Source organism: Cinclus cinclus, chromosome 9 (assembly GCF_963662255.1).
Source record: "Cinclus cinclus chromosome 9, bCinCin1.1, whole genome shotgun sequence".
NCBI classification, from domain to species: Eukaryota; Metazoa; Chordata; class Aves; order Passeriformes; family Cinclidae; genus Cinclus; species Cinclus cinclus.
The window spans coordinates 23,482,397-23,509,959 of NC_085054.1; the positions used below are offsets into that span (position 1 = coordinate 23,482,397).

Consider the following 27,563-nt stretch of genomic DNA (forward strand, 5'->3'; position numbering starts at 1 on the left):
AAAGTGTAAAGACTCCTGACCAGGATCCATCTTGGATTTGATTTGGGTGTAGCCCTGGCCAGGCTTTTGCACTGCCCAAGGTGTATCCTTTCATTAAATTCCTATTTTATTCCTTTTGCTCTGTCTAGTCTCTGTTCCAGGTCAGCCTTCCCAGGCATCACAAGGATGAGGTTCTGTTGTCCTTTGGGGCAGCCTGTTCCCAGGGTTATACTCACAGCAGCAAGGTTTTTCTTTACACGCAGCTTGGAGCTCCCTGTTTCCATGTACATCCACAGTCTGTTTCTCCCATCTGTGTCCTGCTGTGAGGAGATCAAACATCCATCCAGTATCTGATTAGGTGACAATACATAGGACTGTCAACCCTTCATCTTCATATTTTTGTACCTTCTGTAGACAGATCACTGTGAAATTAATTTCCTTTTAGCCTTCTACTTTAATTACCAGTGGCCTTCCATTCTAGATGGAGAGTTGTAAAGCTTGTTTCTGAAGTTCAGGCTTCTGATGCCTAAATTGCAGTGGGTTTATAACACAGTTAAGATTATAACTCACATTGTGCTGAGATGTTTCTTTTAAGTGACTCATATATATTTTGAGAAAAGTGTAAATTTAATATAAGCCTTCTAAAAATAATTAAATCCTACTTACAAAGTGGTCTACTGACTAGGAAGAATTTACAGCTTTCTCCTCATTTAAGCTACTGAACAGGATATTTAACTAAGCAGCGAAACACTGTGGATAAGTTTACTGCCACGTCCTGAGGAGATTGTCAGGAAGTGAAAAAAATCTATAGTAATGGGTTTTGCATCTGATTTTTGACCTTATTTTTTCATGCTTCTTTTTTTGGGATGCTAAGAGCAGGCTCTGTTTTTAGAATGTTTGCCAGGGAACAATTGCAAATTGTAATGTGTCTAGTGACAGTGTGATTACTTAGAAGTTCTTGCTTAGTTTCTTTTCTTTCTTTTTGGTAATTTTTCATTCTAAATTCACATCTGACTTTAAGTAATGGCCAGCACTTGCTTCTGGCTTCAGCTGAGTGTCTCTCTATGCTGTTAATGTGAGGAGTGGTCATTCTGCTGTTCAAGAATAGAGCAGTTCACGAGCAGCACCCAGGAGTGTATAACAAGTACTAAAGAGATGAGTTCTGTGCAGTAGGGACAGAGCAGTGGTGAGTTTGATGTGCGATTTCCTCTGCTACAACTGTTAGGCATTCCTCCACAGGTGGTGGTGGGGGGCATTTAATGATATTTTTAATGCAATTGACTATCTTGAGAAATAGCAAGTCCTTGATTGGTCTAATTTGTTTCAAGGTCCTACTGATGTGTAAAATACTGTTCTGTTCAATGCTAAGGGGAAAGATTTTTTTTTAAATTTTTATTTTAAATAAAGCTTGTGAAAATGAAACTTTTCTTGTGCTGAAACTTCCAGATCTCAAAAAACTAAACTGCCTTGGCTGAAATGCTACACAGAAATAAATGAGTTCATGACAAAATTATTGCGTGATGCCTAATGATTGTTACTTTTCTCTGTTAATAAAAAGCCACCCAGGACTTGAGGTCTGAATTTGACTGTGATCTTTGGATGACAGTTTTTACATAATCTGATGTCTGGTTTCAAATCTTGGTGGCATTAGAAAAGAATATTCTGTTAGATCAAGCTGAAGTACCAAGGACAAATATTTAAGTTGTCAATGGACCTCTTCCCTATAATAGAATTTCAAAAGCATATTTAAAGATTTTTTTTTTTATTGCTTAATTTTTAAGCACACTGGATTCTGTTGAAAGTCTGTCATTAGTGTAGGACAGCTTGTAGAGCACGCTAGAGTTTGGTGCTGCCTTTTCCCATTCAAGGTAGCTGTTATGGCTGAGTCCTTAACTTGGGCTGATGTCTTTTGGCGTGAAACAGAGCCATAAAAAGGACAAAGATTTTTGCACATAGCCTGAGGGATTCAGCAAAAAGTGGAGCTGTCTAAACCTTGAGGACTCTGCAATCCCCTCTTGCCCCAGCCTGTCCACCACTGCAGAAGATGCCTGACTGAGGGCAGCCCTGGCCTGCAGGATGGGGCAGGAGGAACATGGGATCTATTGGAATAGAAGTTTAGTCATATCCAGTTCCTATCTGCTTTCCCTCCTTTCATAAAAATAAAATAAACTCAGGAGTGGTTTTTTTTTTTTTTTTTTTTTTTTTTTTTTTTTTTTATTTTTCATTACACAGTGTCAAGCCCCTGACTCTGGAGGACCAACTCCTCTATTCACAGAGAAAGAACAATGGGATTGCCAACAAAACTGCCATTGCTTGAACAAAATACCTGGGATTATAATTGCAGCTGTTATGTGACTGGTTTTGGTTTTTATGTGTGTTTGGTTTTGTAGAATGAACTTGTAACTGATTCCGGTAGTTTTAAAATCAATTTTTAAAAAAATTGACTGCAGTTGCATTGCTTAATATAAATAGACTTATTTGATGCAAGTTCATTTTCTGCCTTGAAAAAATAAAAAAAAAATAGGGCAGTTGCAGTGTATTTTCAGGCAAGAATTACATATGCAATGTTTTTACTGAATGAAATGGCTCTTTTATGAGGTATTGGAAAGTTTTTAAACTTAGGAATGAGAGAACACCCCCTTGAGATGATCATCAAAATCCCTTTAATAGTTAAGATTCGGCCTGAGTGCTTTTCTCTGCCTTTGCTCCTCAGTTTGCCAGCAGTTTTGTACTTTATAGCCCTCATTATTTTTTTGATTTGGTGGATTTTTATTGAATAATATTTTCACAGTCAGATTGTTCTGTTTAGCCTTGTCTGATTTGCTTTCACTTGTTAATCCTCAAGTAAGATTCATACAATTACATATGTATGTTCATGCGCTCCAGAACTGAGAATGACATTGCTGGGTTTTATTTTGGTTTAATTTCTCCTCCTGAATGATGGCTTTGCCACCTCTCATAGTGCCACGTGCTGCAAGTAGAAACTATGTACTCAGTGTACCTTGAGGGCGATTATTTTCATGTATTTATCCTCACTGTTTTATGTCTTTGGATGATGATTCTGCTGCTTCCCAGTGCAGTTTATTCTGTTGACTAATTGCTCTATTAAGACTGTTTTCCTGTTATCTAACTTGACTTTCTTTTCCTATTAGATGATTGTTCTTTTATGATCATTTTTATATTAATTTCTACAAATGAAATGAAATATTCATTTGGGACGAATTTTACTGCTGCAGAAATTAAAGGCTTGCCTTTAGTTTGAAGCACTGTGAGGCAATTTCTTTTTTCCCCAGATTTCTCCAAGTGATTCAGTGATATGAGTACACTGGGAGAAGTGACTCGCAGCCTTTAGGAAGCATTTAACCAGTTTTAGGGACTAGCTGGTAGTTATTTGCTTTTTAATGCACGGCGGGATATGGCTTATATTTTATATATGATTTATGTTTTTTAACATGGGCAGATAGCGATAGGAGGAACATAATTAAAAGAGGCAAGATTTAGGTGAGATGTTAGGAAGAAATTCTTTAATCAGAGGGTGGTGAGGCACAGAGTGCTCAGAGTAGCTGTGGCTGCCCCATCCCTGGAAGTGTCCAAGGACAAGTTGGACATCGAGACTTGGAGCAACCTGGGATAGTGGAAGAGCTTTATGGTGCCTTCCAACGCAAACCGTTCTTGACTTTATGGCTTTGTGATTTTCAGGACAGAGCCGTGGGGGGATCATTTCGGTGTTTCTCACCAGCCCGTCTCTTGCAGGTCACTGGGGCCGCTGCATCGGGGACTGCGGCTCGGGCGGCGTTCGCAGCCGGGCCGTGTGGTGCACCCACGCCGAGGGCTGGACCACCTTCCACGCCAACTGCGACCAGCACGACAAACCCGAGAGCCAGCGGAGGTGCTTTAAAGTCTGCGACTGGCACCTGGAGCTGTTCGAGTGGGAGGTTTCGGGATGGGACAGGTGCGGGCTCGTCCCGGCTGCGGGTGCTGAGGCGGGAGCTGAGCTCTGTGTGACCGCGCAGCACGGCCTGCAGCGCCGCAGCGTCCGCTGCCTGCAGAAACCGAACGGGACCGCGGTGTCCAGCGAGATCTGTGAGTATTTCAGCGCCCAGCCGCCCGCCGAGCAGGCCTGCCTGGTGCCCTGCCCGCGGGACTGCGTCGTGTCCGAGTTCTCGGGCTGGTCCCCGTGCGGCCAGGGCTGCGCCCGGGGCCTGCAGCATCGCGCTCGGGCCGTCATCGCTCCTCCGCTCTACGGGGGAGCCCCGTGCCCCAACCTGACGGAATCCAGGGCCTGCGGAGCTCCTGCCTGTCCCCTCGGGGAGGAGGAGCACACCTACAGCCTCCGCGTGGGCCCCTGGGGCCGATGCCGGCCGCCCCATCCTAAGGACGTGGAACTGGCGGGGAGGACTATGCTGGATTTGGGGTCGGACTCTGGAGAGCGAAGCACATCCACGCTTGGCGGCTCTCATCCGCACCACCGTGCCGGGGAGGTGGAGATTGGGTACCAAACCCGGCCGGTCAGGTGCGTGAGGAGCGATGGAAAACACGTGGCGCTGAGGTAAGGCTGATTCCTGCTCCTTGTCATCCCCACTGCGTTTGTGTGATGGAGCGCTGGCTCTGCCGGGCAGCACCACAGTCGATGAGCCCCGTTCTTGAGCTTAACATGGAATTTTTTATGTGTTTTCTTTATGAACCTTTTCTCAATTTAACTCCTTTCTAGCATACGTTGAAGATTTTGGCGTTCTTCTACGCTTTGTGGCTGTTTAAATTTATTTTATATTTTTAATAATTCTCTTCTGGATTTTTGTTGTTGTTTTGAGGAAATTGAATTTTATATCACTTTGTGCTGTTGTTAGGCCCTGGCTGTGGGAGAGGGAGGTTTCATTCTCAGTCATGTACTGCATATATTTGGTATTAGACGTTAAGATTGAGGCAGCTTAAACTCCTTTGTTCATATGACTCAATGCAGGATAAAATAGGTCTGAAAAGTTTGGCCTTGTGAATATGCTAGAAGGTATATTTTGGAAAGAAATCATTGGGTCAACCTGGGATTGTCATCCTTATTGAGGAGCCTTCCTGTCTGGGTATAACTCCTGGGTGCTGGTACAGCGTAGGTGACTGGCAGTCCCATCTTTGATAGAGGTTGTTGATTTCTGTCCTTATCTAATGTTTTATCTAATGATTTCTCTTTGTCTATATCAGTTACTTGGCTGCAAATTGAATGTGAAGGTTACAGTAATGTGCAGCAAATAATGGAGAGATTTATTCTTTCTATTTCTCATGTTTAAATTTAAGATGAGCTCTGCTGTTTGACTTCAGGTTGGATTTGAGTAGGTGCCAGTAGCTACAGATGACTGATCAATTGATAGACTTCTGAGAAAGTCAGAATTTCTGGAGACCTTACTGTGTTCTGGTTTTCAAGGAAATTAGAAGTTCTTGAAAAATTCTGCTCTTGAATTTTGCAGGAATCAATCTGTTTCTCAGTAATCCATAGCTCCTGGCACCTGCACAAACTAAAATTGCAGAGAGAAGTGGTTATTTTACATCCAATTCTCTACCCCTGTTAATTTCTGCAGTGTTTTTTGCACACACACTGAGGTGAAAATATGAATTCTAACCTTTTTTCTTACCCACTGCTATTACACCCATAGTCAAGTATGGAGTATTTTTTTATCAGTTGGAAAAATGTCAGGCTTTGTGAAATATTCCAGCAGCTTCCTACATCTTGACTTTATTACTTGTCTCTTAATATATGCTGATTCCAAATATACAGATTTTATGCTCCTGTAGCTGCTTGACTGTAATCGAGTCACTTGTGATTTATTTCGCAGTGCGACCAGCAGCAGGTTTGTCTTTACCACTTGTTAGCTTTCTCCTGCCTCTTGTATCTCATTCCTTATCAGAAGACTGGGAGTGGGATCCTGATTTAAAAAAAAAAAATCACTTATTTGCTCTAAGAATGGAATGGGAACTTTGTATAAATGTTTTCTCTTCTGTGTTGTATGTTGGATTTCTGGATGACAGTGCAGAGGGTGCTGGGAGCTTTAGTTTTAGTGACCATCCCTGACCGAGCTGTCTTTTTCCTTGTTCCTTTCTGGGTATTTTGCTGATCTAGCCCCCTTTTTGGGAGTGTACAGCTCCATTACCACCTCCTGGCAGTCTTTTTCTGCTGAGTTTGTGTCTCAGATTTACTGCAGAGCTGGGCCTGACCCATCCTTTACTCTTACTCTAAATGCAAGAGCAAAGCCCATTGATTGAGTAGAGGAGAAAAGGTCATGTCATGTTACAGCATCCAGACACTCACTTTTCCTTTCTCCTTTTAGACCTAAAATTCGAAGGTGAATATCCAGCCCAAAACCCAATCCATGTTTAGCTCCAGGGCTGGAGTGTCACAGATATCAAATACTCCTGACAATGACTCCCTTTAAGCATCCCCTGGTAGTGTCCTCCTTGTTTTGTTGTGCAGCAGATTTGCTGCCATTCTTCTGAAGAGTGGCCGATCTTACAGATGTTGCTTTACAACAGCGATGGTATTTTGGCTACTGATAAAGAAGAGTAAATGCATTTGCATAACCCTGTAGTGGAGACTGGCAGGCAGCCAAGTGTCTGCTGTAAACCAGGAAAGAGGTGCCTTATTTGTGCTCCTGTGTTTTCCTGGCCGACATTTCCCATTTCTACTAACACTTCTAAGCAAGCACCACCGTAAATTAAACTTCCGGAAAACTGAGGCAAGGAACAGGAATATCCCAAGATGTGCTTTTTAGCAGTGGGCTCTGAGCTGCTGGTCTGTCAGGGCTTTGCCTTCCACCACAGCCCAGCTCTTGCAGGTAACAGGAGTGGTTGGTTAACCACCACCAAGGGCCACCAGAGGAGAGGGGCCACATCCTCATCCTGCCTCTTAATTTATAATGAAATGGCAAAGATGCCCTATTTATTACCAAGGCTGTTTAATTTACTGGTGTCTGATTGCAGGGCTCTAAATAGGAATTACTTGGAGAGGAGCATAAGCATGTGGAAGACTGGAGAAACTGTGTCAGGGAAGCAGAGCTGGGGATGTTTTTGATAAAATATCTTTTCAGTCTGGTGGTTCCGCATTTCTCAAAAGGGAAGGAAAAGGGACAAAGGAGGAGGAAAGGAGGGACAGACCTTTTTCAAAACACCTGAAATGACAACAATTGAACAGCCAAACATCAGTAGGCTTCGAGACAGGTTCACTTTTGCTCAGAAATGATTCTCATGTAGAAAGTTATATTCATGAAAATAAAAGGAATAACATCAAAATAGAGTGATACTATGGATCTTATTTGAGCCTTTTTTACTTTATTTAAAAAGTTGGGAATTTTTCATCCTATTTCAGATAGAATTGAGGTTCATATTAGTTCAGAAAAAGGTTTCAGTTTTGTCTTAAACCTTATATCCAATAACAGATTCAAACATAAGCACTTCCATGCATTAAAAAAAACCAACAAAAAACTCTGAAAAAGATGGAAGAAAAATGAATGTGACAGAAATCCTGATCTTTCTGTTTTCCTGTCTTGTCACAGTTGTAAAACTCTACAGAATAATGAGACCAAGAGACTTGAGTTCTTTCCTTTTTTTTTTTTAAATACAAGGTTGTTTAGGATAGACACTAAATTGCAGTTTAGTAAAATAAATGTGCATAGTTAGACATTTAAATTCTCAGTAGATTTAACCTGATTTTCTAACCTGATGTGTAGGCTCAACTAAACATACTGAGAAGTTAAAGTTGTCAGGAGCAAACAGTTATAAGGTGTTTTTTTTATTATTATTATTATTTGGATTAGGAGTCTTTTATGTACATATTTCTTAAACTCTTCATCCTATGTGTAAGATGACAACAATGATATAATAGAGTTGGATTTGGGTTTCTGTTTACTTTACTTTGCAAGTGAAAATTCAGGTCAAACTCAGTCAAGGGACAACCCATCTATCAAGGCGGAGGTGGAGCAGCATTCAGCTCTTTTGTTTGCCTCTGTAATTTAAATTTCCATTATCCATTTCCTAGTGAATTGTGCTTAACCACTTTGCTTTTGTACATTTTTAGGAAAAAAATATTTGCAGTTTCAGTGTTGACATTGTTCTGTTCTCTGGATGAATACAAAATTCTGCAGTCCAGAGGTGAAAATGCTGTGCTGTAAAATGCTATTTGATGGTTGTGATTCCGATCTGGGAGAGAAATTCTATGTTCACATTCCTCCTGGCAGATGTAGGAATCAAGTCTCAGTGCTCAGGCTTGAAAACAAATCCCTGAGCTGTTAGAGAAGAAGGATGTTTTATTTTCTAATGTTCTTTTCAGAAGTTTTGTCTCTCATTTCTTTTGCTTTTATTTAAAAGGAGCACTGATGGGTTTTTTTATTTCTGTGAGTAACATTTTAGTGGGCAGGCATTGGAACAGGCTGCCCAGGGGACGGCTCAAAAGGTGTGTGGATGTAGCACTAGGGGATATAGTTTAGTGGTGGGCCTGCCAGTGCCAGTTTGATGATCTTAGAGATCTTTTCTAACCTGAACGATTCTGGGGTTTGATGATTTCAGAAGCAGTGTCCAATAATAACTGTGTTTTTTCTCCTGTTTCCAAATTTTGCAGGGAGGCAGCTGCCTCTGTAACCCCAAGATCTCAGAGCCTACCAAGGTAGTGCAAATGGAAGTCAGCACTTATTTTTAATTAAAGCAGAGGATCCAGTGCATTAAGTTCTGGAAACATCAAAACTTCTATATCTTTACTGATGCTTCTTTGGATTATAGGTCTTTCAGTTCCCTTTCCCTTAGGTCAGTTGTATGGCAGGCAAATATTCCCCATCTTCACCACCCTGGTGCAGAAGGGGCTGATGTTTCTACTGCCAAAGAAACCTCTGCTGGACAGATTCAATATATGGTATCCAAGTAGCCCTGGCAGCACTTGAAGACCCTAAAAATACATTAAGAATTCTCAGAAGTGTGCCTTTTAATGCTGATTGCCAATTTCTAAGGCAATAAAGTGTTTTGATGCTGTTAGACAAATGGCAAGACTGTCCATTATGAGACCTTAATATTATTGGCCAAGTGCAAAGAGCAGATAGAGTGAATTCCAGCAGCCTGTATGGCTGCGTCTTTGATTTCAAAATAGGAGACACGGCTAAAAAAGAGAAAAAATGGAAATGGGTTGTTAACAGCATGGCTTAGCTCGCTTCAGGATTATCTTTCTCTGCAGCATGTGGGTTTGACCATGAGTTCCCTGATCAAGCATGACACTTCCCAGGAGCCTTTCTGAGCTGCTGAGGGAGAGTCTGGTTGTGGATGTGGTACCCTGTTCCTCTGATGATACCTCTGTGCCAGCAGCATGGCCATGGTGAGAGCTTCTTAGTGTGCCCAATTTCTTTGCAGATTGTCCTTTCAGTGGGAAAGGTTTAACCGTCTCCTCCTGTAATGTAAGGAAATGCATTCACTTGTGCTTCTGAACGCCTGCAATGTACAGTTGGGAAGGGAAAGCAGGGGTGACTCCTGTGCTGTGCCCAACCTGATTTACTGGTGCATGGCTCCTGGGTGGTGTTGCTGCTTTTTCCAGCTGATGGATCTGTTCACCCTCATTCCCTTGTGGTGGATGTGATGGCTCTGTGGCTGCAGGGCATGTAGCACAGGCACAGAGCTGTTGGAAAATGTGCTGTTTTTGATGAGTTGCTTTTTGTCCAGAGCAGGAAGGTGGTGTGGTTCAGCTCGGGGCTGCACAGTTCCTGTGTCTCATGGGTGTGTGTGTGTGGCTGGAGATGGAGGAGACGAGTGGTGCTGCTCCATGGGCAGCAGCCTGAAGTGACACAGCCACAGAGATGTGGAGTTGCACAGTCGGGGTGGTACCCAGGGCTGCTTTCCCACCTCCTCTGCTGTTCTGCTCCAGGACTCTGTGAGTGTGAAAGAGACGTGAGTAGGTTTCCTTTGGTTTAGTGTTTTGTGTTTCTTTAATAAGTGGTTGATTGCCCTTCAGCACACAAGAGGCTCAGAGGGCACTGTGCCACTTGAGCGAGCAGGGCTCCGTGCTGCTGCTGGCTGCTCGCTAATGGATCCATCCTACGCCGCAGGCACCGCAGTGTGGGCTGGGAAACAACTCCTGTGGTTTTACAGTGTCAATCCAAGTATGTAATACAGAAAAAAGCATCAGTTGTGTAAGTACTCTACTATATCACACTTACCAGATCGACCCCTAAATAGAAGATCTAACCGAGACATTAATATGTCGAAAATCAGTTTAAAAACAGGGCTGATATAGTACCTCCTGTCCCCAAGACCTTCTTCCTGTCCCTGCTGGTTTGGACACAGCCACAGCAGCACAAATCTATGTCTGGTTTACAGCCTCAGATTAGCGAGTGTCTCACAGGTCTGGGCTTTATCTGTATTAGATCGTCCTAAGTACATCTGTGACATGAAAGGCTGTGTCTGAATTTCATGCAAAAGAGTGTTTTTACATTTGTCTTTGTGTTGCTCGGTGTCACAATTAATTTGACTTGGAGGCTCTGAGTGAGTAGGTACAAGTTAATTAATTTTCTTTCTGTTCAGCAGTTGCTTGTAATTCTCCCTCAAAAGCCTACTCGAACAGGAGGGAAATTGCCATCTCCATGTCTCGTTCACCTTGAGGTCAACAAAGTTAGCATCTTGCCTTTTATAACAGGAGCAGTGGGGAGATTTTCAGGGAAAGAAACAGCTATTCAGCCTCTGGCAAAGACTTTTGCTAGTGCAAGGGTGATTTCTGGGCAGGGATGGCTTTCCCAGCCAGAGTGTTGGTGCAGGTCTGGAGAATCCATTAGGGGAGCTACTAGAGGTATTCTCTGGCTAAGAACTGGGACTGGCAGAGGTCATTTGAACCAATACTCCCATCCAGATTTTTAAAGTCTGCATTTTATTTGGTGTTTCAGTAAAGATCATGCAGGACTAAAATCTTTTTTTCAGTGGTGCAACCCCAAAGGTGGATTTTGCTATTTGCACTGTATCTGAGTGGGGAGTTTTGATCACTTTAAAAAGTAAGATCAGTTACCTCTCTCCCCTCCCTCCCCATTCTGTGTTCTTAGATAAACTTGAGTTTTTTGGTACCATCAGTTAGGGCAGTGTCTTTCATGTGTTACTCTTTTATCTACTCAAAATCAAGAATTATTCTTCCTTGTTAATGTTTTGGCATGGGTGGCTCCCCTGTTGAAAAAATAATGAAAAGGAAATAAAGTGACCATTCACATGACTGCACCTAACCTAACGTTCCAAAAAACCACTCAAAATCCCTGGGTTAGTAAGTACATATGTAATGACTATTACTTTCCAGAACCTTGTTTTGATAGAACTGATGTTTTGTACCAGAGACAGCTTTGTAATCAGTTCCATTTGACTTGTAATAGAGAAATGAGACATGTTTTTCAATTGTAAGCAAGAATAGTTTCATTTTGAGGGGGCTACATCACAGGTGGTTTGTACTTGTTGACGTTGTTTAAATAAACCTCAGTAAATTCATCCTCACAGCTTCTGTGAGATTACTGAGTTTTATTCTGGGTGAAGAAATTGAGACAAAAAGTTGTTACGGGATTTTTTTTGTTTACTCTGAAGTTCAAATAGAAGCCAGTAGATGCTCTGTTTTGCTGGTGGTTGAGGGTCTAGTCAAACTTGATGTGTTTCAATGGGAATATTCCTGTTGACCTATGTGAAAAAAAGGGACCGATTTCTAGACTGGAGAAGGGAGTGTATGCCTTTTATCTTCTCTGCTCCCCCCATGAGGCTGCCCAGAAATCCTGACATGATTTCCCTAGTCTGCTTTCTTCAGAGAGAGGTAGGTTGGCCAAACTGTGCTGTAAGGAATAACAGGAGAGGTAATGGCTGCTTCCCTGGCAGCAGCTCTGGATTTCACACCTTTTAAGTGTACCTGTGTTTGCTCCTTACAGTTGGCAAAAGCTTCACCATGAACAGCTGGAGGCTGGAGAAGAAAAAGTAGAGTTCACACTGAATTCATCAGGTGTGCTTTTAATTTCAGAGGCCAGTTTACTTTGTCCTTATAACCCTGTAAAGTCAGAAGATGTAGCTTTGGGACTCCTCAAAATGTTATTCTGAGACTTTGTATCTTGATACCAAATCTCATCAGTTGGTAGCCTTTAGAATTTGGTTTCCCACTAGGATGGTGGCCTAGGGCAGTGTCTTGATATGTTACAGAGTGGGTGAGATCATGTCCTGATGTCAGCAGGAGTAATTGAGTCCCAAAATCCAGCCCCAATTGCAGCATTCTTGGGTCTCTGGTTGTTTGACAGGTTACAAAACCCTCTGATGTTGTTTGACAGCACATGTTTGATAACAGCCTCGTGGAACTGAAACACTTCTTATTAGTATGGGATTAATTATTTTTGAAACAGCAGAGTTGCTCAGCAGGATGGATGGATGACATGCAGTCCTATGTCCAGGATGTTGGAATGGTTACCAGTGGCAGTATTTCTCTTGGGCTTGGATTTCGTTTTCCACACAGGACAAACTGTGAAATTCTAGCTACATAGGAGCAAATATAACACCTTGTGCATCTGTTTCAACTCTAGATAAACAAAATACATTATTTACAAAGTACTCAGCATGCAAGTTTGCACCCAGAGCTCGTTGGAAATGTGTTATGTGCTCTGCATTAGAACTTGTCTTATTTCTGTTGCACTGGTGTCGACGTAGATCTTCTGATTGAATGACCATGGGTTTCTTCTTGGGAAGTTTGGGTTGAACGAGAAGCTCATTAAGTAAGACCCCCTCAGCTGTTGTACTGTGTTCTTACCGCAGCCTCTGCCTGCAAGATCCCGTCCCTGTGACCTCCAGGTCCTGTGTCATCCCCAAGGACTGCGCCACGTCCGAGTGGTCCCCGTGGAGCCCCTGCTCACTCAGCTGTGGCTGGGGCAGCCTCACCCCGGGGCTCCGGAGCCGGCGCCGCAGCGTGCGGAGCGTGGCCGTGGGCGCCGGGAAGCCGTGCCCGGAGCTGGAGGAGAGGGAAGCATGCAGTGGAGGAGGGAAGACGTCGCTGCAGCCCTGCCCCAGGTATGGCCAGAGCTTCCCACCCAGGTTTTGGAAGTGAAGAAGCCCCTGCAGATCCTACCTGCTTGGTTTGTGCATGGAGAGGTTGCATGTGGTCAATCGAGATCAACGATTTGGTCATTGTTAGCTGTGATTAGTGGTATTATTTATTGTTACTAATACTCTTTTAATTGTTAGTTACTATTTTAGTTATTCCTATTACAATAATTACAGTTATATGAAGAAATAAATTTGAATTATACCCACTATAGTTTACACTTCCATATTTTAAAAACTGAGAGCAGTTGCTCTTGTTCTCTGAAATGGCTTTTGTACTGATTGCTGTTTCAGAGAATTTCATCAGTCGTGCAGAGGCTGGACAGGTCTCCAGAGCTGAATTTTTTATTTGCTTTGAAATTGTAATTTTTACATAAGATTCCTCTTCTGCTCTCCATAAAAAGCTCCCAGTCTTTTTTGGGGAAGATGGGAACTGCTCGAAGGTAATAGCTTGGACATTACTCAGCTTCCCTCTGTGTGCTTCTTGAAACTTTACAGGCCCTAAGAGCTTGCTTGGTTTGTGGTGTGGAGGAGAGGATCTCACCTTTCTGATCTACAAGACCATGCCATTATTCTTGGCCTGGCTAACAGAGGAGCTTGATTGTGTGCTTTGCAAAGAAAATAAAGTATTGCTTGATTTTTCATGTGACATGTTCTGAGATTGACTGCAAAATGCTTTGGGATTGGTAGAATTTTATATGCATGCAGGAAAATCTCCCTGTCTGTGAATGAGTCTGTTTAATAGGAGAGCTGTTCAGTGCTCAAGTCATGAGTTTCTGGGGCTTTTGCCAGATACTGCCAAAACCTTCTATAAAGCTTTTGCAAGATACATTTCTTAGGAAGGCATCACCTGTAAAAGTGTCTCTGTATCATTGGGCTCATTCAAAATCAAATGCTGATCATTTTTATGCACCCTGCTAGCAGAAGAGAGGAAGTATAAAAAAATATTCTGTTGCTTGATTACATCCCACAGAAAGTCTCTTACAGAGTGATTTTTTGCTCCTGCCCGAGTGCACATCAATTTCAAAGACAATAGATTAACACATTGTCTTGCTGATTTTGTACAGGAGCGTGGGTGCAGGTGACACCTGATTGGGGGAGAGTGGCTGGAAGTTAATCAGGGAGTGAACAGACGTGGATCTGTCCCTGGTTTCTCACTTCCCCTTTTTGACATTGCACTGTATTGAAGGGCGAATGGTTGTGTAGAGCCAGGAGAGCCCAAAAGGTGAGAACCTGCAAACCACTGATAATTTTTGTAGGTGCCTCTCTCTCTGTAGAAGAAAATTTATTGTTCTTTCAGTGTATTGCTACTACGCCCAGGTATTCATGAGCCTGTGAACTCTGAAACCTTCCCCATCCTGTTATGCCTCTCTACCTTGAGACAACATCTCTGGGGCAGTATCTGCATGAGTGAGGATGAACTCTAATGTGCTAGCTCAGAAAAATAACATTAAACTTGCAGGTTAATGGAGCCACTTAGCTGAAAATATTAAAAAGTACAACTCTGGTATTTAGTTAATTGTTATTTCTAGGGGTGTAATATCTCAAAATGCAGGTGGTAGGTTATGACATTCTCACACTGCGCAGAAGAATACTTTGGCAGTGCCTGGTAACTAGACTTTGATTGATTCACTCAGTATAAGGAGAAAACAAGAATGAAAATCCATAATATTGCAGTTTGTGCTGTGTGTCTACTGGATGTAAGGGTGTGGGGAGCAGGATTTTGCATTAATGAGCAGAAGTAAAAAATGTATGTTATTTAGGTTTTCAGCAGCTGCTAAGGGTTGCTGTTGGTCCATATTTCAGTTTGCAGCCTGGTGATTTGGTGTTGGTCCTTGGGAATTGGTGACTGAACTACTGGAAATAGCTCAGATTGGAAAGGAGTAGCTTTCTACACATAGAGGGATGTAGTGTTAATCCCTGTGAAATAATACAAGAAACCGTAGATGCTCCTATTCTCCATATTTGACTACATTCTATTTGTAAGATAATACCTTGAAAGATGATGCTTTTCTCCTCCTTAAATATATGCCACTTCATCTGTGGTTTGCTGAGGCTGTGATCTTTTCGTTCTATCTCTTGAATGAAGATGATGAATTTAAGGATCTTCAGCAGCAAAAATAAAAGAGACTCTCCTTCATTTGTCTGGCCTCAACACAAACCACTCCTTTTTTTCTGTTTGCCTAGTCAGATTAGTTTTTTACATCCTTTAAGGTGAGACTCATGTTTACTTTGCCAGTTCCTAGAAATCTTCTCTGGTTTTATAGGTTGATTTCGAAAAAAAGTAATCTTTCCTTTAGCTTTAAATGCAGGGCAAGAATTTTCCAAAGTATGCTTCAGCCACAGCAAAGAAAATGGGCTAGGACATAGACAAGAAAAAGTTGCTGAGCAGAAGGAATGGGCTTAGGAAGAAATTAATATTATATTTAGAAGAATATTAGGAAGAAATTCTTCATTGTGAGGGTGGTAAGTTGCTGGCACAGCTTGCCCAGCAAAGTTGTGGCTGCTCCAATCCTGGAAATGTCCAAGGCCAGGTTGGACGGGGCTCGGAGCAACCTGGGATAGTGAAAGGTGTCCGTGCTCTTGGCAGGGGGTTGGAATGAGATGATCTTCAAGATCCCTTCCAGCCCAAACCAATCTGTGATTTTGTGATTTTCTAGAGGTTGTTTTTCAATGCAGGGGCAGAGAGCACCCTGTGACTGAATGAAGGTACATAGTGTGGGCTTCATCCACTGACATTAAAAAGAAGCAGCTAAAGAGATAGCACTTGCAGAGTTGTACTCCACAGAGAGAAGTGGGTGAAGTTATATTCCAGTCTTCTAAAAGGATCCAGAGATGACAAAAATACTTTAAGCCTCAGAACTGCTCAGTTAAATATAACCTCTATGCCCATGGCAAAGCTACAAGTTAAAGGTCCCATCACAGGTAGGTGGCACAGGTGTAAATTTGCTGTTAAATGGGAAGGGCTTTTAATTTTATGACTGAGGTTTGCAATAACATCTGTAATCAATAGTCTAAATGCATGAAAATAAAACACTTTTACTGCATGTAAGACTCCAGAGCTTTGTGCTTTGTTTTACCTTTGGTTATTTGTTCTGAAAGGATTAAGTGCTTAAAAAGCTTAAACACATAGGAGGTGATTCTGCTTTCTTTTATTGTGATATAAATTTGGGATAGTTCAATTAAAGTGAATGGATATATACAGGTATAAAACTTGTGTAAACACTAAAAGCTTAAGTCCTATGGACTAAAGAGACTGAAAGGTTACTATAAATTGGAAAGGTATTGAGCCCTTGTTTGTTTCATTACTGTCATGGAGTCATCAGTTTTAAAACAATGTATTACATCTTTTTTATCCTTGATGTGTCGCTTTCATGTTCGCTGGAAATAGATAGATTTTCCAGAATTATGATTATATCTTCATATCATTCATTTTGGTTGTGGTTGCTACGTTACCAGACAGGGATATAGCAAAAAAACTGTCTTTGCTTTGTTGGAAATTCAAAGCTTTTCAGAAGTTAAATGATGGAAAATGGAATGTTTTAAGACTTGATTTTTTTAAAAAGGCTTATTGCTGAGATGCAGGTGTGATGGTATCACTTTTTAAATGAGGTTTATTATGCCCAAATTAAATATGAAGCATTAGTGTGAAGTACTAAAGACTGGAGTGGAAGTACAGTGAGCTGTGCTAGAAGGCTCTGGAGTTATACTTGGGGATTGGTAGCAGCACTACCCTTCAGCCCTTTCACCTTCCTGTGGGCTTGTTAATGGCTATGAAAATGTTTGTGTCCCTTTTAAGGTCAGGATTTGTTTTTGGAGCACTGGACAGCTGAGGACAAGTGCAGGTAAGAGCAGAGGCTTGGTGCAGGTGGAGCTCTGAGAGCTGTCCTTGCACACTGCTCACACACGAGTTACTCTGGGAGAATATATAAAGGGAATTATTTGGTTTGTTTGTTTTTTTGGTTGGTGGGTTTTGTTTTTTTTTTCTTTTTTTTTAGATTCGGGAGCTGATGAAATTTAATTATCTCTGTGAGCTCAGATTTAGTTATTTTTCATAATTTTAATCACTGCTGGCCTAATTTTCATAGGTGTTTACTCCACGGCTCACACTGAACAAGAGAAGCAGATGCTCACACCTCTGGAAATGAGTCTTTAGGATCCAGAGTTCACAGCTGACTTCCTAAGCCAGATATCGATAATGAGTTTTACCTTAGTCAATTTTTGTTTTAAGAAATACTTCCCTAAAACAATTATTTCCAAGGCTGCGGAAAGATGCATGTGTTCTATATTTAGGATTTTAATTTCAAAAGTAGACCTGAAAAGTACAGAGTTCAGAAGGGATGTGGAGGAGGAATCCACTTTACCTGTTGTTTGATAGAGCACTTTCCATTGCCTTTATGGTTGCATTTAACACTGCAGGCCCAAGAAGTGGGATTAGGAATTCCCAGAAGAAACTAATAATAAGAAAAATTCATGGCTGTGCTTTATATGTTGTGGGTGTTAGGTGTTTGATACTAGTCATGTGAAAAGTGTGTTCTTTATTATTTTCTTTGGGTATAATGAACCCTGTGAGTGTATTCAGATTTGCACAAGACGCTGTGAGTTATTTAAGAGAGCATGACAGCTCATCTGAACAGCACCTGTAAATGCAAGTAATTGGCAGTATTCACCAATATTTTCTGTGAATACATTACAAAATTTGGAAGTGCTTTAGGGTAATAAAAAAAAATAAGCATTCACAAAATAAGTTAGGAGAACATTGATGTGTGCTCAAATTAGTGTGTTTATTTTTCAGATAGTTTTGAGATGCAGCTTTGCTTGCCATTGCTGTAGTCAGGAGCAGACACTCACTGTGGAGAATACATGGAATTATGATGTGGAAGGCTTTTTCTGCAGAGACACCCCACTGTGTTTGAGTTTGCAGTGATCAATCAGCAGTTAAGGAACATATGTAGTTTTAACAACTGTGGATCTGCTGTAAAAGGAAAGCGCATTTGTCTTGAGAATAAAAGAAGGAAATTATTTTATGTAGTTTGCATTGCACAAAACCCAAAGATTCTGGGGTAAAAGTAAACTAGGAAATGTAGAGGAGTGGAGGCGTAAAGCAGCACAAGTGTGAACAGATTGGTTATAAAAACAATATTGCCTAAGATTTGCGTTTGGGAAGCTCGGGAAGACTTTGGATTCTTATTTACTCCCCTCATACTGTGACCTGTGAATCAAAGCAAGCTCTGTCTGTGGAAACAGTTGTGTTAGAAATATGCTCTACATTTATGATGGGGAAATAAATTCTGCTTTCCATGGATACACAGCACTGTTTTCCCTGTGGATTGATAAGTTCTTCCTGGCATTTAAGATGGTACATATCAACAGTTATTGTCTGTACAGCATTCACATACCTGTGTCCCAGAATGTTATGATTCCTTGGAAACCTTTAATGCTCCTTAGGTGTGAATGGAATATAGAATGAAAATGTTTTTTTTTTTCTAGAGCTTGCTGTGTATCACAACTTCTGGAAAATGGAATCAACTGAGGTGCTTTAGCCAATCTCTTGAAGGAACTGGCAGTACCTTAGGCAGGTAGAAAGGTCCCCCTGTGGAAAAGCTGCAAATGCTTGGAGGTCCCTCCAGGTGCTCAAGATTTCAGCTGTTAAGGACATTTCAGAGTGAGGTGTTCAGCTCTTGGCAGAGAGGGGTGGTTTAGTGCTTTGAGACACATGTTTGAAAACTACTGTTCGCACTTAATCACACCTCTTAATCTTCACTCATTTTTTACACTGTGCTCAAAGGTGCTGTCAGGATGATTTAGTGTTTCAGAACACTTTGGAGATTGCTGCTCTGTCAAAAGTTTTACACAAGTGCTCCAGACAAATAGCACATACTTAACCTATGTAAATTTAACACTCAAAATGTTTCCAAACATTCCTTGTTTTGGATAGGGAAGTGCTGCTAAAAATATTAAACTTACTATATTGTGTCATCTAATAAGGTACCTATCTCGTGTAGGCTTTCAAAAATTCATTTTACCTATTCTCTTTCCCAAAGGTTTGCCTGGAGGACATCTGAATGGAAAGCTTGTCGTGTGTCTCTGCTCCTTGACCAGCAGGACCCTCACCAGAAGCAGGCAGGGCTCTGTGGAGGTGGGATCCAAACCCGGGTGGTCTTCTGTGCCCAGATCATCGTGGAGCTGGGGACACACCGGCTGAAGGAGGGTGCGTTTGGGGGGTCACTCTGAAGTGCTGCCCTGAGTACATCTGAGTAGGAGAAACAGGAAGAAAGTAAATAACGTGGAGTCATTGGTGGCCTTTGGCTTGCTGATGCCCTCTTTGTATCCGTGCTCACACAGGGACGTGAGCTGCCAGGAGCCACAACCTCCTGGGATGAATTGCTGCCAGTTCTGTAGTTCGCCTGCGTTGGGAGAGTTGCAAAGGATGAAGGAACTAAATTATGCTTGGAGTTGACTTTTCTTCCTCTGTCATATATCAGGAAACCCAGCCTCTTGGTGGCTGAATGCACTTATCTGTAGTGCAGTCTTAGTTTAGAATATAAAACAGGTTGTCACACACCATTCCGGATATAGCTTTAGCCTCTGCTTCAGGTTGATACACAATCTTTCTTGTGATTTGAAGGGGAAAGCAAAAATAATATTGTCACAATTTTTGAGCAGACAGACGGGTTTTGGACTCTGGAAGTGAGTTATATTTCTTTTAGAAGAATAATAAGTAGTTACAGATTCACAATGAATAATTCATCATAGACTCTTTTATTTACTCAATGTAGCGCTCTTGCAGAATGTGTTTTTGAGCAGAGATGTAAGATAATAACAATACAATATTGTATCTTAGATTTATTTACTTACAGAGGAGAAACAAGTGTTTCCCAGATGCCCAGTGTGTGTCCCAGGATCCCTCACAGACTGAGGTTATAGGAAACCTGTTTTAATCTCTATTCAGTGCATGCACAGTGGTTGATTCACCTCTCCCAGACATCTGACACTACTTTGCTCTCCCAGAGGAGCCCCTCTCTCTTGTTCCACACAAATGTGTGGTGCAGGGGACTTTAAGAGTTAGAAAAGTGCTGTTGATGAAAGGTGCATGGCATTTATAGACTTCATCCTTCTGAGCACTCCTATGTTCCTTGCAGCCACTGCATGGCAGGTTGGTGAGTAGAGAGCTCGAACTGACTTCATTCAGTCTTTATTCTTTGTCAGAATTGTGAATTTCTCAGGAAGGCTAGAGGAGTGCCTCTGAATTCCTTGAACATTTACATATCTCATGACCAGCATGGTGCTACATATCCAGTGTGTCACCCACCTGCAGCTTTTTCCCTTGCTTAAAGTTCAATTCAGCTTAAAAGTTGCAAGCCCTTTCCTCACTTTAGAAAAAAACCCAAGGATTCCTCTTCCTTGTAATCTTTCCACTTCTAATCTAATAAAAAAAACCAAAATTAATATAGGCAACTGAAAAAACCCAGATGTGCAGAGCAACTGTACAAGGTATAAACTATTACTATAATTTTAAAGCAGTAGTGCAGATGTACAGCAGTGGTTGGAAAGGGAAAATCCCATCTGCTGTCAGCACAGTCACACACAAATGGAAACAGAGAAAGCCTTCTCTATTGCCCCTCCTCATCCAGGAGTGTGTCTCATTTGCTAGCTGACTAATTTTTGTTCTTTGAATAAATAAGGAATTATGTATTTTTTAGCTTTTTTCTTCTGGCAATCAGAACTGACAGAATACTTTGATTCATCACTAGGACATCTCATCTTTTACTGTACCAATTTTTCAGTGGTGAGGAGAAGATGAGGAAGTTAATCCTCTATCTATAAGCAAATATAGTGTCTAATTGCTACCATCAAAGCACAGTAATTTTTCTTTCCTCACCTCTTCAGTGTCCTTAAAGGGATCATTCAGGAATCAAACAAGCGAGTCTAATGGGATATTACCATCCATCACAGTTGTTATTCTTCTGGTTACTTCCAAAGAGAATTTGGACCTGGGCCCAATGACATATGTGAAAGAAGATTTTGTCCTGTGGTCTCTCCAGCAGCATTCTGGGATAAAATATGTTGAATCCTAGTTGGAGACAGGTACCATCTGTGATGTGTTTATATGTACTGCTCAAAGCTCTTTTATCCCCCAAGGATATCTCTCCCATTTTTTATTTGCTTAGTCTTCCCATCTATTTCTTCATTTATTAAAATGTCTGTGTTTGGAAAGGGAGCACCTGTTTCCTTGAGTCCCTATGTATCAGTTGTTCAGAAGGTTAAGTCTACTGAAATCTTTCTGTATTTTGATTATAAGGTTCCAACTTGAAGACACTGAAAATGGAGAGCTCTCACTCAGGTATTACTTCAAGAAATGCATTGATGATATTTCATATTTTTCTTCCCCAAGAGGTGACCTAACAAAGAAGTCGTTGTCTTGATCCAAGTGAAGTTATATGTTTTTTAAGCCTTGAGGAGGCTTCATACTATTAATACTATTAATATTTGGAAATTTGAGTATTTGGAAGAAGGTCTTACAGTTTTTGAAGCACTTGGTGTTATTCCTGCATTCTGAGGCTGTTAAAGCTAAATTTACATTGGTAAAGTGGTGTGTAGTTCAGAGGTCTGTGTTCCTGTGTGTAGGTAACCTAAGAGGAGAGACTGCTGGTTTTAATGCTGGCTGTTCTCTTCAAGGAGTCCACATCCCTCCTCACTTGTGAGGCTTTTGCTAATTTAGGCTGAACTTTGACCTGATTACCTTTCCACCGATCCTGATGGTTTTAAGTATCTCGCTGAATTTTAACATGTTTAAATTTATAATGCTTAGTTTTCACAGAGAGGATGTAATCTAGTAATTCCAGAGATGGAAGTGGCAAATCTGCGTGTTTCAAATTACGTTGCTTTTAAAGAGGAGACACATTTTGCACAAAAAAGTAGCACAGAACATGCAAGTCAGCTACTTGTGGTACAGCCCTGTCTGCCCTGGATACTCCCTGATCGCTGTGCCTGAACATCCCATTTATGGAACAAACTGTAGGAATGGTGGTGACTGCCCTTCTTTATACCTCTTTTTTAAAGTAAATAAACCAACCAATCAACCAAATAAAAAAAAACAAAACAAAAGTCAACAAACAAAATAATGAAAAAACCAAACAAAAAAAAACCAACCAAACAAAAAACTTTCTTAAGCAATGCCAGACACTGCTACCATAGGACACACATGCTTTCTTCTCTTCTGTAAATGGGCTTCCAAAAAGAGATAAGTTTTTCGGGGTTTTATGGAATTTTATCTGAAGTGTATATTTTCATAATAAATTTTAATTTATCTGGGTGAATGTCACTAACTAGCAATCCCTAGTGTACCAACAAAAAAGACACCAGGAAAATGTAGGGAAGAATATTATGCAACAATCTGTTTATGAAACCTCTCCGTGTTTGGCAGTGCAACTCTCAATCACAATAAGTTATTTCAGTGATATGGGAATGAAAATTCCTCTTAGAATCTGGGACTGGTGTCTGTATTTCTGTTCAGTCAGTTAACAAACGTATGTAGTTTCTAGATTTAATCTTCTACCTCAGGATTTTTTATCCTTCTTTTCTGACGACTGGGGAGTATCTTTCTGTTTTCTAATTAATTTTGCTTTTTGGATTTATCTGGAAACTGTATCTCTTTATCAGTAGTCTGGGAGATGGTAGTCTTTATAAATTACTCCAGAAGTATTTCCTCTCTTCTCTGAACTAGTTTCCTGCTGTCTCTAGTGGCTGGGATTGCTGCTCTTTCCATATTTTCTGTAGTTTTCTAACTAGGATTCTCTCTGCCCTGTCATTCTTTCATAAAACTTATGCCTTATGTATCTTGACATTTTTCCTTTTTTAGTTGTTTGAATGAGATCCAATTTACCTCTTGCTTTCAGAATTTTCTTGAAGTATTTTTCAGCCTGTGTGCTGAAGTTTTAATTATAGGACTGGAAAGACCTTTGTGAAATAATGCTTCACTTCCTTGATTCCTCTTTATTGTTTACTCAGCATAGTAAATTTGGCTAATAAAATGTATCTCTTATTACCTGCTCACCAGAAATCATTGCATGTTCCTATTTTTTTAATCTTTATTATTTTACATCTGAAAATCCACATAAAATTCTCATGCCTGCACAAGGTTCTAAAGTTCTGTTTACTTTTTTTTTTTTTTTGCTTAGTGAGTTTCTCTATCATATTTGTCTCCATAAAATTATCTTTATTTGGGCTTTAATTTCAATTGCAGGTATGTGACATAGTTGTGCCTTCATTTTTTTGTATAGTTTTTAGTGTTACCCTGCAAAAACTATTTCTTACAGAAGTCTATTATTTTTATATTCTCTTTCCTTTGAGAGAGATGCAACCCTCTCATGTTAGTAGACATAGTACCTTGCCTGACTTACTCCACTGCAGTTCCCCAGCCTGCACTAATTTTTGCTTTATTTTTAGGATGCAGCTCCACCTGGTTCATTTTACATTAGATTGTTTTTTTATAAACCTGTGTGTCGCCAGCTGTAGCAGCAAAACCTCCTTTAGTGTGTTTATAACTGAGGACTTGGAAGATACTCAAGTAGCTGTTCAGGTCTAATGGTTACTCTCTGATCCATCCCTGTGTGTATTCCCTTACGTAGTTTTGTCTTACAAGCCCCTTTATTGACAGAATCACAAAATGGTCTGAAGCTGAAACTGGTCCCCTGCACTTTCATCTAAGTCCTACTTCTATAAGTCTCAAAATGATTATTTTATGGCATTTATATGTTCTTGTTTTCCTCTAAATATTGAGCTTTCTCCCCACTGCTGATAGACAAAAATGTCTATCCCTTTCTTATCCCATGAGTGAATTTTTCAGACTCTTCTTGATTCCCACATGGGAAATATTTCAGCATTGTGTTTTGTTTTTTAGATATTGGTGCCTCTTTGGACTTGCACACAGATTAATTTGAAGAGTCCTTTAGTTCATATCTTGTGTTATTCTCTGTTTATTCTCATCCCTTTCTTTCTGCCCTGTTGTCTTTCTTTAGCTCCAAAATGTGCTATTTTACTTCCTCTGCTCTGTGTGCTCTGTTTCCTAATGAGGGTGCCACATTTTTTTCCCTGCAAGTTCTTTGTTCTGCTCTGAATCATGACCTTCCAGTGTGTGTCTCCTGGGGGATTAGTGTTTCAAATTGGTGCATGTGGCATCTGTTCAGTAAACTATGGGGTATTTTTGGGAAGAGGACAATACCAGCGGAAAGTCCTGTTGGAACGTGCCATCTTCCCCTTGGGTGCCCGAAGTCCTGTGGAGCACCAGGTCTGACTCTTTAGGAACTGGAGGTTGGTTGTGCAGGTTGATGTTGTTTATGGCTGTTGCCATCCTGCATTTTTATAGGAAAAGGACTGTGTTGATGGAGATAAACTGCCCGTGGGAGTTGATCCAGGTTATGCACTGCTGTTGTAGAGAATAGGAGGAACCCTGTGTAGAATGTGAGCCCTATATTAAAGGCACACCTTATTTGTTTGGTTTTTTTTTTTATTTTTTTTTTTCTGTTGTTGTAAATTTATGCTGGTGAAACTGCAGGAATGAGAAGATTAATTTACTCTACGGAAATTAGAATTTTAGGACTTTGATGTTTAAATCCTGTTTTCCTTGTCTGGTTTATGAAATTGAAAAGGAATAGGTTAGAATATATTAGTAATGAGAAAACTTGACTAGGACTGTAGGAGGGAGAGAAATGATGGTCAGCAGTGGTGTGAAAAAAGCTCTGTTGAGCTGCTTCTGGTACAGCAACAGGAGCATCCAGCCTGGGGCTTAGCTGACCTGAATCACAGAAACCAGAGTGGTTCTCAAGTGGAACCTCTCCCCCCAGGATCCCTCTCATCCCAAACTAGTTATTTATCACTAGGATGGCTGTATTGGCTTGAAAAGATGGGAAATACACCTCTGAAGTGTGAAATATATTCAGTGAAGTCTGTATCAGATTTATATTGCTGGGATGTCAAGTTATTGATCTGTAAGCTCACCAAATGCTGAGCAGAATTTATGAGATACAACTCACATAATGGAAAAATAAATATGTAACAGCTGGCTTCTTCAGGGGAAACCCTGTAGAAGCAGGAGAGGAAATGATTTTATTCAGATTGTTGTAGTGCTCAACAGTGGTGTTTAAATGTGCATTTCAAAAATTTGAGTTTGAATCCATTAAGGAAAAAAACATTTTCCCTAATGTCTTACAGAGGTGTAGTATTTTCAGTTCTTTCCTATCTTAAAATTAATTAAACTAAAATGAAGTGAGTAATGTTTAAAAAGACTTTGACAGTGAAAAGAAGTGAGCCTTTTAAGAGGTGCCTTATAAATAATAGGACTATTTTTTGTCAATAAGATATTTGTTATGACTGTGAATAGTTATCCATTTATAAATGCTTTAATTTGTTTAGCTGGCTGTGGTAGGCAGCAAATAATATGCTGCCCAGTTAGTTCATGTGAGATACTAGGTTTTAGTCCAGGCTTTTATTGTTGAAAGGTAACATTTTAATTGCATCTGTGTTTTTAATAATTATTTCCTGCCACTGAAACTGGATTAATTCCATTCAAGACAGTGATGGTTTGTTCTGTGTAATTTTGTTCTGAGGCTGGGGAGCTGCATTGTGTTCAGACAATAACATGGAGTGAGATGAAAAATTAAAAGGATTTGTGTGTACAAGGCTACGACACAAACTGGGGCACTGGGGAGAGAGAATGAAGCCAGAGGTGTCTAGAACAGGAGACACTGGAGATAAATGAAGTTTGTGTGCCAGGGCCAGCTCTGTGTGGAGCAGCCTGGCTGCTCCCAGGATCAACACTGGCTTAGCTTTGGGCAGCTGTGCCACATCCTGGCGTCCCAGGCACATCCTCAGAGGTGATTTCCTTGTGCCCAGTCACAGAAGAGGTTTCTGCTTCCTCTTACAAGGCTTTCATGAAGTTTTCATGGATTTTCTTCCCTGTTTCATGGGTTTTCTGCCGTGATTTCCTTGTTTCTTCTCTCACCCTCTCTGGTGGTCTGCTCCAGCGATTTCCACCTCTTTTTGGGTAACAGCCAAATGCTCAAATATCCCACATAATCCTTTCTTTCCTGTCACTGCCTTTGCTGCCATCCAGCATCCCTATTGCCTCTGCTGTCTTTCCTGGGCGCTCTTAATGAATTGTCACCCCTGATCAGCTCAGTCATGGGGATGCTGGTGGGGAGCCCTGTGTTCACTCTGAATATTTGCCAGATATGTAGAGTCTGTTGTTAATCTCCACAAATTCTGCTGTAGCAAAACAATGCAGTATCCCAGCTGAGACCACAATCCTGTTGAGCAGCAGAGGGAGGACACAGGGATACTTTTTGTCTGTGTCACTTTAATAAAATTGTGAGGACTTTCATTGTTCTGAAATACATTAAGCCATTGTTGCTCTTGGCAATTCACTATTAACCCTCCTTCATGCTATGATTAGCCTTCTATTCATATGTTGTTCCTTGTCTATTAAATGAATTTTAATTGAAAATAGGCCTCTGACTTTGTGCTTAGTGGCTTCAAAACTAATTGATTCTTCCTCAAAGCATAAAGCAACCCTTTCCATCAAACATGGGGTGCATTAATAGAGGGATGCAAGGGGCTGGGGTTGGTGCTGTTTCCAGGTTGGTCAGATTGCATTCACCACTTCTCCCTTGTGCAGTGGTTTTTTGTTTTGTTTTGTTTTGTTTTGTTTTTTTTGCTATAGAACTGTCTTTCAAGTTAGAGAAATTACTTACAAATGTTGTGCTGGGTTTACCCCTATTGTGTTTTACACATGGAGGTATTTTTATAACATAACTCCCTCCTTTGTGGTTTTCTCAAGTAATTTCCGTTTGTATTGATCCAAGTGTCTTTGGATTATAAATCCCAGCAAAGGCAGCAAGCTTTCACAAGGATGTGCCATCCCTTTCTCATACCTGCCTTGTATCCTGGCAATTTTTAATTCAGATTAGTTTTGCTATAGGATAAATATTTGGATTTATTTCCTTGAGAATTGAGTGTTGCCTAAAATATGTAAGAGGCAGATAATATTTGTGTGTATTCCAGATATATTAGTGATATTTATAAAGGTTTCATTTTGGTTTTAGTATGAAAAATACTTGGGTTTTCATTGTAAAAGGGAAGTGTAGTTAAACTCCAGGAAACAGTGTTATTTACCTCCTGAGGAGTTGAAAAACCATATTTGACAGGACCCCCTGCAAACAAAATGCCATTCTATGCATTTCTGCCTCTGTCTGGTCAGCATTGCTTTTTACATTGCGTGGGCATGTGTGCCTGTAAGTATCTATCCTTATGACTGTATTCAAAAGATAATTTATTTATTGGCTTAAAATTACATTATGGAAATAATCATATCAGAGCTGATTTCCTCTTCCACTCTTCTTCCAAATCATTACCTCAGTAAAAATATATACGGAAACAAGACACTTTAGAACCCAATTTATTATCTCCTGCTGGTAGCAATAACCTGAAAATAACAGCAAATAGTAAAATTCAAACTTGAGGCAAGACACTGG

General features: G+C 40.7%; 1 protein-coding gene across 1 annotated transcript in view; it reads left to right on the top strand.

Moving 5' to 3' along the window:
* The window catches only part of THSD7B (thrombospondin type 1 domain containing 7B), a 241,494-nt gene that overhangs the window by 46,233 nt on the left and 167,698 nt on the right, over positions 1–27,563 (top strand). The window contains exons 2-4 of the mRNA XM_062498438.1: positions 3,733–4,528; positions 12,748–12,999; positions 19,077–19,243. Coding sequence (XP_062354422.1) covers positions 3,733–4,528; positions 12,748–12,999; positions 19,077–19,243 — 1,215 coding nt within the window. The remainder of the gene's footprint in view (positions 1–3,732; positions 4,529–12,747; positions 13,000–19,076; positions 19,244–27,563) is intronic.